The sequence below is a fragment of the Microcebus murinus genome, chromosome 10 (assembly GCF_040939455.1).
Source record: "Microcebus murinus isolate Inina chromosome 10, M.murinus_Inina_mat1.0, whole genome shotgun sequence".
Lineage (NCBI taxonomy): Eukaryota > Metazoa > Chordata > Mammalia > Primates > Cheirogaleidae > Microcebus > Microcebus murinus.
Genome location: NC_134113.1, coordinates 14141928 through 14154330, shown reverse-complemented (window position 1 = coordinate 14154330; position 12403 = coordinate 14141928). Strand labels below are relative to the sequence as shown.

Below are 12403 nucleotides of genomic sequence, written 5' to 3'. Positions count from 1 at the left end.
CAGCTCGGAGGTCACACCCACGCCCATCCTTCCTCCAGGTGGCACAGACAGAAGCAGAATGTCCTGATCACCGTGGGCCCGACCAGGCCCAGGGCAAGTCCTCAGAGGGATGTGCCAAGATGCCTGCAGTCCTCACGCCCTCAGTCAAAACAGGGAAAGACGGGAGCCTCTGAGCTATCCTCTGGGCAGGAAGGAGGAGGGGGAATCTCTGGAATAACATGGCAGATTCAGGCACTGTTCCTGAATTCCAAGGAAACTGTTTTCGGAGACTCTCCCCCAGGGCATCCTCAATTCTGTACTTTCCCTTAATAACAGCCTTTGGCAAGAGCATCTATTCATACATTAATCGAATCATCCATGGATCCTATGTTGCCACATGCCAGGCACTGTGCTAGGCTCTGAGGATTGGCGGTTGCACAAAGGAGGCATAAACTCTGCCCTTGGGAAGAGCATGTGGGTGGGACACGCCTGAGTCACAGGTGAACAAAGCGCCACACTGAAAGACACCCACAGAGGACAGAAACTAGGCATTCCCACAGGCTCACAGCCCTGCAAGGCCCATGGTATAGGGAAGGTGGTGGCATTATGATCCCACTTGACAGATGAGCAAACTGAGTCTCAGACGGTATGGCAGCTTGGCTAAAACCACAGAGACGGTGAGCGGCACATTACCTGCTCTCCCCTTTTAACTCTCTGGGACACGTGCCTGACATGTGTTAGGAAATCACATCTTTAGTATCAAAACACAGGGAAAAGAACAGAAAAGACCTGGCCTCAGATCCCTTGGTGCTTTAGAAAGAGCAGAATATTCTACACGGATCCAAGGACAGTTTCTATAAAAGGTCCAATTTGCAAGCCTGAGTTTCCAGATGGCTACGGGAACCCCATTTTCCCTGGGGACCCTTAACCCTGGCTGGGCTCCGGCAGGGCGGGGCGGCCTGGCTGGAGGTGGGGCGCCTTCCTCTGAGGGTGAGGTCACAGGATCCTGTGCTTGGCCGTGCTGTAACATGCAGTGCTGCCACCCGGCGGCTCACGCTGCTCCCAGGCGCTGGGCGTGTGTGGGGCGTGAGGCTCCCCTGCTCCGAGGCTGACGCCCTCCCCCCCCAGCACAGAGTAGGCTGGGCTTCAGGTGGGAGTGGGGGGGGCGGAGACAGCAAGAGGACCACAGGGACCGGGATGGTCCCTTGGACGGCCCGAGCCGGATCCGGAGGCCCCTGGCATCTGTTTAGATTTGGGGCGCAGAGCCTCGGGTCTCCTTACTGATAAACTGAGACAGCCCTGGTGCCCTGTGCGGTTGTTCCGAGGGCTGAGTTCGAGAATCTATGGAAGCTGTTTAGCACAATGCCTGGTCCTGTCAACTGCTCAAGTATCTGCCGTATGACGACGATGAAGACATGACCTCCTCCTCACAGCCCGCATTTCCCTCACTCGCTTGTTCATCCATAGGTTCAACCGACACTCTCCAGCCCCTAGCCGGTGCCAAGCACGGACACCCGGCAGCAGGAGGGTGGCGCCACCAGAAACACCTTTTAAGAAGTGAGCCCGGTTCAAGCCCCAGCCCCGCCACCCTTCCGTGTCGTTTCTGTGAGCAGGTGCACCGTGTCTCTGTTCTCTGCCTTGTGGCCTTAAAAACGGCCCCCTGACAGGTGAATCAGGAAACACCCAGGAGCAGCGGTGAGTTGGCAAATGCTTAACCACCGGCTCTCTGGATGGAAACAAAAAAAGCCCCGATTCACGGCATTTACCGATTTCTGTGATGTAAATGCCTCCGCCGTGGCCAATGTGACATTCTGTTGGATTGAGTATGGGGTGAGAGGGAAAAAGAGGATCTAAGAATGCTGCCAAGGTCATTCCTGGGCTTCCTCTCACACTCTCTGCCTTGTCATTACCAATGACACGCCACCTCCCAAATCCCTCGTTCGGTCCACAGCCATGTCCTCCGAGCCTATCAGGTACCCTGTTTTAGACACGGGGCAACAAAGGCGGCGCTGAGGACTGGTGGACGGGTGGCCATGGAGGGGACACAGACGATTATCATACCGCGTAAGAACTCTGGGAGAATCCAGAAACTCACAAGATGCCTGTTCACGGATAACGTTACTATCTGGGACCGCAGTCTGAGATCCTCTGGGCAGAAAAGTTGGTAGCTGGGGAGTGTTTCAAACCAAGGATACCCTTTCCTTTCTTCCCCAACAATAGGAGGAAGAAACCATAGGGAAGGGTGGGGAATAAAAGGGAAAGTAACAATAGATCGTTGTTGAAACGGAGTAGCAGACATTCTGGGAACAAGGCTAAGTGGAGTAGGAGCACAGAGGCCACTGCTCCAGAGGCCACTGGGGGAGCAGCTGGGACAAAGGCCTGGCTGCTCCACCCGCCCCTGCCCCACCCCCCTCCTTCCCGGGATCCAGAGACCTTGCAGGGGAAACTGAGAGCAGGGAGGTACGCCAACCACACCTGGTCACATTAAATGTTTTGATTTTGAAAATCAAACCTGGGGTTCTGGTACATTCACAGGCAAGCTTGTTCCTTTTTTAAAAAATAATTTCAAACATCAGCCTTACAGTAACTAGCATCCTGGAATGTAAAGAGCCAAGATTTTATACATAGGTGAATAAAAACAGAAAATCCTGAACTGTGTGTTTTACATTGCTGGCCCCTAAGGTAAGGTGAGTTTCAGACCCCATTAGGCCCATCCTGTTATCCTGATTGGACTGGGTGGGGATGTCACAAGCTAACTGAACACTTACTGTGTGTGGAGCGCCGGGGACACAGAGAAGAATGCGACAGGCCTTGTTCTTGCAGAAGAGACAATTACAATACAGTGTGGGACGCGCCCCATGGAGCCAGGAAGGGTGTTTTAGGTTATACTAATACCATGTTTCCCTGAAAATGAGACCTGCCCATAAAATAAGCCCTAGCAGGATTTCTAAGCATTTGTGCAACAGAAGCCCTACCCTGAAAATAAGACCTAGTGCTGGGCATGGCTACGTAGCGTATCTATACAACCCACGCATTTTGCGGGGCGAGCGGTAAAGAAGATGAGCAGCCCTTCACATCTGCCCCATGAGAGCTCTATTGTTCGACATGAGAGATTGGGGCCAATGGTTCTAAAGGAAACAGAGTCGCAAGAAATTCAGGATGGAATTCGGGGTTTGGAGAGTTATGATGATGTTCCAGAAGAAGATGACTTAACTATACTTGAATAAATGTAGATTGTTGTACCGTACTTAAAAAAAGAAATAACACATCCCCTGAAAATAAGCCCTAGGGTGTCTTCTTGAGGAAAAATAAATATAAGACCCTGTCTTATTTTCGGGGAAACACAGTAAAAGTGAGGTCGTTATTAGCACTGTTGGCAGGGCGGGGTGTATCAGGGAAGGCTTCACAGAAGAGGGGACACCTGAACAGGCTTTTAAGGATGAACAGAAATTGGCCAGATGAGCAAGACAGGGAAGGGTATATACCATGTAGCAGGGAACAGAATATGCTAAGGTAAAAGGGCATCTTTGAGAACTATAAGCTGTTTGCTATTCCTGCAGAAAAAAACAGCAAAGTAGGAAGCAGAGCTAGAGACAGAGCTAGAGGGAGGGTAGACATCCTTGACTTTGACTTTGAGAGCAATGATGTAACACAGAATTATGAAAGGAGATGCATGGGGGGGAGGGAGGAGCAAAGTGACATGGGTCGGATTTGTGTTTCAGAAAGATGACACTTTGGTGGTGACATGGAAGGAGGTGAGGTCAAGACAGGAGGCCTGAGAACAGTGAAGCTGCTGGAAAATTCTAGGCAAGAGAACCAGTGGAGAGGCAGGAGGGCAGAAGAAAACTGAGCTAGAATCCATTAATTTTATTTCTCCTTTCCCTTGTGTTCTCAGAACTGATGGACCTCCCCCATCCGGGAGGACAGCATCAACTTTAGTGTGGACCTAGTCCTGTGCCAGGCCTTTGGGGGTGGGGGGGCTGGCCCAAAGCTCTCAAACACCCTCACCGGGGCCAGCCCCACCAACCCGGGCAACCCCAGCAGAAGGTGGTATCCTCCATAGAATGCTTGGCCATGAGCCCCCAAGCAAAGATGGCTTGGGGACCCTCTATTTCTCTGCAAGAGATGAGAGGTCCATCCCCCTAGGTCACTAACTAGGTATCAGATTGTCCATGGGGGGCCCAGGCTGGTTCAGAGTCTGCAAGCTGGACCCACCAGGAGGGGAAGAGTGTTATCCTGCAACCCCCTCGCCTGCCCGCAGGGAAACCTGATTCTGCAGGAAGGCCCTGGACCAACCAGGAATGGGAAGACAGAGATGCGTAGAAAAGGGAGCCCCATTGTCCCTGTCTGTCGGTGGGGGTGGGTTCACTCTCAGTCCAGACTGTGGATCCTCTCCTCCCTCATTATCATCTCAAAGGGGGAAGCAGGGGACTGTGAGAGCTGCCCTCTTCCCCTCTGGAGACAGTTGGCACGATGAAGGAGGGGCTGGGGCTGGGGCAGGGGCTGACCCCGAGGCAGCCCCAGGTTCTGCCAAAGCCGCCCAGGGACCACAGGGCTGGCGCGCCACCTGCTGGCCGCTCCTGGTGACGGGAGACAGGCATCGTTCAGCGATGCTTCAGGACAGGATTGAGATCCTAAGGCAGCCGGGATCAATTTAGTGGAATTTGGGAACATACTGAGAACAGACAGGCTAGGCAGTCTGTGAGAATCTGGGTTGAAGTTGGGTATGAGAAGCGGACGTGTGGGTGGCGGGAAGTCTCTATCACCAACATTTGATGGATGCAGGGCTGCCTTCCGGGTGAGCCAACGAGTCTCAGTTTCCCACATGTCCCCTCTTTTACCCACAGAAGGGCAAGAACACCACCACAACCAAAGATCGTTGCCCTCAAATCCTAACTAGAGTGTGGGCACAGGGCATGCGGTTGAAATACATTAGGAGGCACTCCTCTGGCCAAAGCTGTGTCCCCACCAGTGTGCACAGCCTGAAACTCACAGTGTCCTCCCTGGGGATCAGAAAGACTGAACACCAAACTCAAAATTTAAACGTTGCTTCACTGAGGCCATTCATTGCATTTCAGCCTCATTAATTGTGCCCCTACTCTCCTGCACACCACAGGGGCACTGGGGGACAGAGATTAATAAGACCCAACTTTATCACCCAGGAGCTACAGGGAAAAATGACCAACATACCAATGGAACAAACAAGCAGCACGGTAGGATAAATCCTAATCCAGGCTTCCCGATATGTGGCATGAAGATATTAAACAGGAATACCTAGCGGTGCCTGCTGTCCAGACGATTAATGTCACACAGGAAGGGCCACGGTGGTATGCAATAGCAGTACACGCTTCAGTAGCACATACCACCCACCAGGCACATGCTCTGCACTTGTACACTAACTCAGACGTTACCCCTACTTACATATGCTAACTCGATGAGGTGGGTGCTATTATTATTCTCATTTAGGTGCAGTAACTTGCAAAGGTCACATACTTTTTCAGGGTGGGGATGGGATGATTTGAAGCCTAGCTCTGATGTCATAACCACTGCCCCCTACTGCCATTTATTAAGTGCAACCTCCCTACAGAAGCAACTTTCCTGAAAAATACCTGAGCCAGGGACAACATAGCCAGCAAGGGTAACACTCAAAATCAAGGTCAAACATTAGGCCGAATAGAGACAGAAGACTTTAAGGGCCGCATGGCCATTCTGTCTGCCGGGCAGACAGGCAGTGGCACTCGGGGTGGAGGGCCTAGAGCAACACCTTGGCAGGCATCCACCCCTGAGCCCAGAAGCTAAATGTGGAGCTTCACATAAACACGTAAGGGGAGATAAACAGGCTTCATGGTAAGCCCCTCCGAGCAAGAAGGGACACCAAAGACAACTGAGATTGAATCAGAGCAGAGGTGATTCATGTGGCCACTCTGGTTAAGAGGCGATTCCTGGGCAGGAAAGTGAAGACTGACGTCTGACTCTGATGAACATACGTTAATGGTGACTATACATTGAACGATACTCACGATAAACTATAAGTACAGGCTTAATCATTCCCAACCCCAGTTAACTTCTCAAGAAAAGGATGTGAGTGCTTACATGCATGTTGGAATAATGGAGTACCTGGCACGCTTAGTGAGCTGGATGCATTCATTTATTCACTTAATACATAGTTACTAGGTGCCTATAAGTGGCCACCTTTGGAGACAGGCATGTGCAACCTTGTCTTGCGTCCCCCAAAGGCCGCCCACTGTCGGACTGCTCTGCTTCCCATCCATGTGCTCCTCTGCCCCAATGCGGTGCTTCCCTGTCTCCACATTTGAGCTAACTCCCTGCACTGCAAATTCTGTCTCCAGCTGCCCTGACAATATTATCACCTCTCAGTACCGAAAAGTTGGGGTAGAGACCTATTCTGCAACTGCATGAATGCAGGGACCTGTTCACTTCTATACCTGAGCATTTAAACTGTGCCCTGCACTGAACAGGTCTCAGTGACCCCCTGGTGAATGACTGCTGCAATGATCTTGACACAAGCATCAGGTCTTTGTCCCCAACAGCTCACCATCTAGGGGGCACTGCCCGAGAAGTGGCTGGAAAGTAGGTCCTTTCTGCTCACCATTGGTGTTCAGAGGACAGGCTGTGGAGCCAGACTGCCAGCACGTGGAAGAGCTGGGAGGCAAACTCAGGGACTGTGGTCCCAAGGCTTTGAGATAAGGCCTGGAGGCATGTATGGGTTTCTTTTACCCTTATAACAGCCTCACTTTATGGAGGGAAGGTGGCTGAGGCTCAAAAAGGCAAATCTGGCAAATCTTGCCAGATGTATTTCAGATTTAAGACCTTTCTCGTTTTTTTGGAAAGGTAACATGGTATAGATAGCGCATTTTATATAACACTTCCAGTGGTCCAAGAGCCACACCCCCTACCAAACACATCATGATGGTTTCAGCAAATCATATGAACAAGCACACTGAGTGGTATAACTCAGACTATTAGATCCTAACTTTCCTTTGGATCAGGCATTGCTGTTGAAAGAGCTAAGGAAATTCACCCCAAAATACGAGTCCTTGGTATAAAGAGTGTTTTGAATGAAAAGCCCTTAGCGATCAACAGGCCCTTGACGGACTCATCAAAAGAACAACTGACTTCCCTTCCCTTCCCTGTTATCTCACTATATTCCGGGAAAGAAGATCAAGAATGCAACCAGACCTGGCCCAAATCATTTTAAACATAATAACTGTCTCTCAGGTTAATTTACAAGTCAATCTGTCTCCCCCATGCATTCATCCTCCCTAGCAGCCATTTATTGCCCCTAAACAGAATTATCTATATTCCTCATCCTTATCTTCCCTCCCCTCTAAAAGAAGAGTATAAAAATGTCTGGATCCCATCGGGATACTGGGTAATCACTCTGTGATCCTCCCCATGGACATGGTAAATAAACCCCTTTCTCATATTAATCTGCCTTAACTGTGAGTTGATCTTTCAGCGAACTTTTGGGGGAAAGGGTTAGTTTCCCCCTTACGCCCAAAAGATTACAAAACATTTCTCATTTCCAAAATGTTCCAGATTTTTGATTTGCAAGTGAGGGACTGTGGACTTGTAAATGCAAAGCCCTTGGAAGAGAACGTGGTGCAGAGCAGGTGCTACAGGGACTGGCATGCAGTAGCCACTCAGTACTTGTCAGTGTCCTTCTCTCTGGCCAGTGTTTGACACCACCTGAGTGTCTCATAGCTCCTCCCTCCTATGGATGCAGAGGTGAGATAAGCCCCATCTCCTCTGTTGCCCCAGAAGGTGGCGGTGCTTGTGGACTCCTGCTTACCAGTCTGTGTGTGCATCGTCGATCACCAACAGGATCCTGGGTCTTTGGACAACAGGTGCGGAGGGGCCCAGAGGCTCCATCAGCCCCGCGGGGGCCTGCGGGGTCTGCTTCATGGCACTGGAGAGGGAACTAAACAGGCTGGATCCTGGAGAGGAGAAGGAGGCGGCCAGGGGCTGGGGGTGCCTCCTCTCCATGGCTGGGGAGGCCGGGGAGCTGGTGGAGCTATCTGGGCGCTGCAGGTCCGACATGTAGCCATTGGGCAGGTTGGTCACGAAGCTGCTGTCGGAGAGACGCCGCCGGAGGAAATTCATGGCTGTAGGTGGAGATGGCTTGTTCCTACTCAGGTGTGGCTTGGTGAGCCCAAGGTGGAGGCAGTGGTAGGACTTGGGGCCAGAAGAGCCCGGGGAATTCTGCACGGCCAGCAGTCGGCTCCAGCTGCCTTGGCTGTCCTCCTGGAAACAAGCCAAGCGACACGTTAGCGGACACGACCTCCTCCCCTGTGACAGCAACAGGCACAGCACCTTCCTGCCCCGCCGCTGGTGGCGAAGTAAATTGGGACATCCTTTTGGAAAGGAATTTGCCAACATGTATTAAGAGCACACATACCCTTTTAACCCCAAATTTCCATTTTCTGGAATTCTATCCCAAGGAAATAATCCAAGTTACAGAAAAAGCCTCATGTCCAAATATGTTTATCACAGGATTATTTGCACTAGCAAAATAGCGGGGAGGATCTCAACCTTTAACCACAGGATAACGTATAAATAAACTAGAGCACAGTCACTCAAGGAGCCTTTTGTGGCTACTAAAAAAGCATTCTGAAGGACAGTTTTCAGTAACAGAAAAAATTTCATGTTGCACTATTAAATAAAAAAGATCACGATACAAAATTATAGGTTCAGAATGACTACAACTACGTAAAAGTTGAAATAACAACACTTTGAAGATAAATCAAAATGTTAACCATGACTGTAGTTTTGTAATACAAGTACATGCCATATTTTTTCTTTTTCTTTCCCCTTATTTGTATTTTCAAACTTTCTAGAATGCACATTACTGTGGACAGAAATGTACACCCCTATCAAATCCATATATTGAAGACCTAAGCCCGAAAGTGATGGTATTTGAAGATGAGGACTTTAGGGTTAGATGAAGTCATGAGGGTGGGGCCCTCATGATGGGAGTGGAACCCTTATAAGAAGAGAGACCAAGTAGGCCGGGCGCGGTGGCTCACGCCTGTAATCCTAGCTCTCTGGGAGGCCGAGGCGGGCGGATTGCTCGAGGTCAGGAGTTCAAAACCAGCCTGAGCAAGAGCGAGACCCCGTCTCTACTATAAATAGAAAGAAATTAATTGGCCAACTAATATATATACAAAAAATTAGCCGGGCATGGTGGCGCATGCCTGTAGTCCCAGCTACTTGGGAGGCTGAGGCAGGAGGATTGCTTGAGTCAGGAGTTTGAGGATGCTGTGAGCTAGACTGACGCCATGGCACTCACTCTAGCCTGGGCAACAAAGTGAGACTCTGTCTCAAAAAAAAAAAAAAAAAAAAAAAAAGAAGAGAGACCAGAAAGATCCCTCCCCCCACCCTCTGCCTAGTGAGGACTCAGCAGGAAGGGGCCATCTGCAAGCCAGGAAGAGCGCCCCCACCAGGACCACGCTGGCACCCTGAGCCTGGACTTCCAGCCCCCAGAGCTGTGAGAAAATGAATTTCTGTTGTTTAAGCCATGCTGTCTACAGTATTTTGTTACGGTGGCCTGAGCAGACTAATACACATATTTATTATTTTTCTAAACAAAATAAGTTAAATGGAAAAAACCCAACCTGTTCATTTGAGATCAAAATATCTCATTGAAAACAATGACTATTTATATGAAGGGTCCCCAGACTTTTAAAACAGGGGGCCAGTTCACTGTCCCTCAGACCGTTGGAGAGTGCGCACTGTGGGCCGGGGACAAGTCGGCTGCTAAGCAGGACAGGCAGCGGTGGTGGCAAAAATACCCAGAGGGCCAGATAAATGTGCTAAGCGGCCCACGTGTGGCCTGCAGGGCCATAGTTTGAGGACACCTGATTTAAACCTTGGGATTAGACTTCATATTTTTGTTAAGATTTTTAAAATATTTTTATTCAAGTAAAATTTACTTAAGAGTAAAATGCACAGTGCTTAAGCATACAATTCTTTGAGTTTTGATAAATGTATACACTGGTATACGATTTGTTATATTTCTATCACCTTATAAAGTTCCCTTGCACCCTTTCTGGTCATCCCCTCATAGACAAACACTTTTCTGATGTGTGTCCACATTTATGAATTCTACCTCTTCTTCAACATCATATAAACGTAACCATATATTTATTGCTCTTTTGCTAATGACTTCTTTCCCTCAATGTAATGGTTTTGAGACTGATTTATGTAATATGTACTAATAGTCATTCTATTTTTTTGATCACTGTGCAGCATTCCACTGCATGGATAAGCCACTCCATCCTCCCATCGATAGACATTTCAAATGTTTCCAGTTTGGGGGTATTATGATAGAATTGCTATATGGATTTTTTTATTTAAGTATTTTTGTGGAGATAGGTAGATAGATGATAAATGGATAGATAGATGGATTCATTTATAGATAGATCTTTTCTTTAGGAAAATACCTAGGGGTTAATTTATTGGTTCATATGGTAAGTATTTATTTAACTTAATAAACTTTCAAAAAGTTTCCCATAGTGGCTGTTCATTTTGCACACTCCATTTGAGAGTTCTAGCTGCTCCACATCAACCTTTGGTTGTCAGTCTTTTTTCATTTTAGCCATTCTAATGGGTGTAAATTGTGTTTTAAATTTATTTTCTCTGATACTTAATGAGGTGAGGCAAGTTTTCTGGGTTTATTGGTCATTAAAATATTCTCCTTTATAAAGTGTTCCAGTCTTTGGCCTATTTATAAAAAGTTATCTTTTTATTTTTGATTTGTATGAGTTCTCTATACATTCTGGATACAAGTCCTTTGTAAAACCTGTATATTTGTGAACATTTTCTACCAGTCTGTGGCTTGCTGCTTCATTTCTTTCATGAGCAGAGTTTGGCAGAATGGCTCTTTAAAAAGTAAAGCTGAGATAAAAAAAAATAAATTTTACTTGAGATAAAAGCATCCCAATAAGAAAAAAAATTATGCCATAGGATGAGACCATACTTCCATATTTTTTATATTAGGAATATTTTACATATTCTTTCATATATATATACATACAACATGTATACATAATTATATATATATAAATTTATTATACATATGTACAGATATTTTGATAATCAGAAACTTTTCATTTTTAAAAAGTCCAACTTATCAAACTTTTCACTTATGGTTAGTGTTTTTGTATCTGCTCTTAAAACTCTTTGCCAACCCCAAGATCACAATCATATTGTCTTATAGTTTCCTTCAGAGGCTTTATGGGTCTAGCTTTTTCTGTTTAGGTCTATAATCCATCCAAATTTGATTTCTGAGTAGTGTATTTGTTAATACACTAGGGTGTGACATTCCCCATTTTTCCCCATTCATTTATCCAGTTTGTCAGCACCATTTAGGAAAATTTTTTCTCCCATTGAATTGCTTTGGTAGCTTTGTTGGCACCAATGGGCTGTGTATGTGGGTCTATTTCTGGACTCCTTATTATGTTCCATTGATCTATCTGTCTTTTCTTATGCTGTCTTGATTACCGTGGCTTTATAGAAAGTTTTAAAATCAGGTAAGGTGAGTCCTCCAATTTACATTTTCCTTCTCAAGATTGTTTTAGGTATCCTAGGTCCTATATTAATATGCATTTTAAAATCAACTTGTATGAAAAATTCTTTGGGGATATTGTTTAGTGTTACATAGATTGGCAACACTAAGAATTGACATCTTAATAACATTGAGTTTTCTACTTGGTGAACATGGTAGAACCCTCTATTTATTAAATTTTCTTTAGTTTCTCTCAGATGTTTTGACATTTTGGACATAGAGATCTTCCATACATTTTGATAAATTTATTCCTAGTAATTTCTTTTGTTTAATTTTTTGAATGGCTTTTAAATGACACTATTTTCTAAATTTAATTTTCCATTTGTTTGTTGCTAGTATAATATTACTGTCATTATAGTGACAATATATTGACATGGTAAGTTCAAATATTATTTCTACTAGTTGTTTATAGATTCTTTAATACTTTCTGTAATACTTAAACAATCATGTTACCTACAAATTAAGAGATCTTTACTTCTTTCTTTCCAATCTTAATGCCTTTTACCAATTTCACTTCTCTTATTACCCTAAGATCTCCAGTACTGAATAGAAATGATGAAAATAGACACTTTACCAATTTCACCATTAATAAGATCATCCCAGTTTCACCATTAATAAGATGTTAACCATAGGATTTTTATAAATTTATTTTATCAGATTGAGGTAGTTCCTGGTATTCAACCCTCCACTGCTAAATTTGACTGGCTTTAAAAAAAAAAAGATTGAGGTAGTTCCCATGTATTCTTAGTTGGCTGAGAGTTTTTATCATGAATGGGTGTTGAATTTGTCAAGTAATTTTCTAAATCTATTGAGAGGATTATAGGCTTTTCGAAATCA

The 12403-nt window shown here is 46.2% G+C and overlaps 1 protein-coding gene across 5 annotated transcripts in view; it reads right to left on the bottom strand.

The window, feature by feature from the left end:
* Positions 1-12403, bottom strand: part of SYN3 (synapsin III) — a 440909-nt gene that overhangs the window by 390625 nt on the left and 37881 nt on the right. For all 5 annotated transcript variants that reach the window (XM_076007058.1, XM_012772789.3, XM_020287867.2 and 2 more), the window contains exon 2: positions 7793-8244. In XM_076007058.1, the coding sequence (XP_075863173.1) occupies positions 7793-8103 (311 nt within the window). In that variant the 5' untranslated portion in view covers positions 8104-8244. The remainder of the gene's footprint in view (positions 1-7792; positions 8245-12403) is intronic.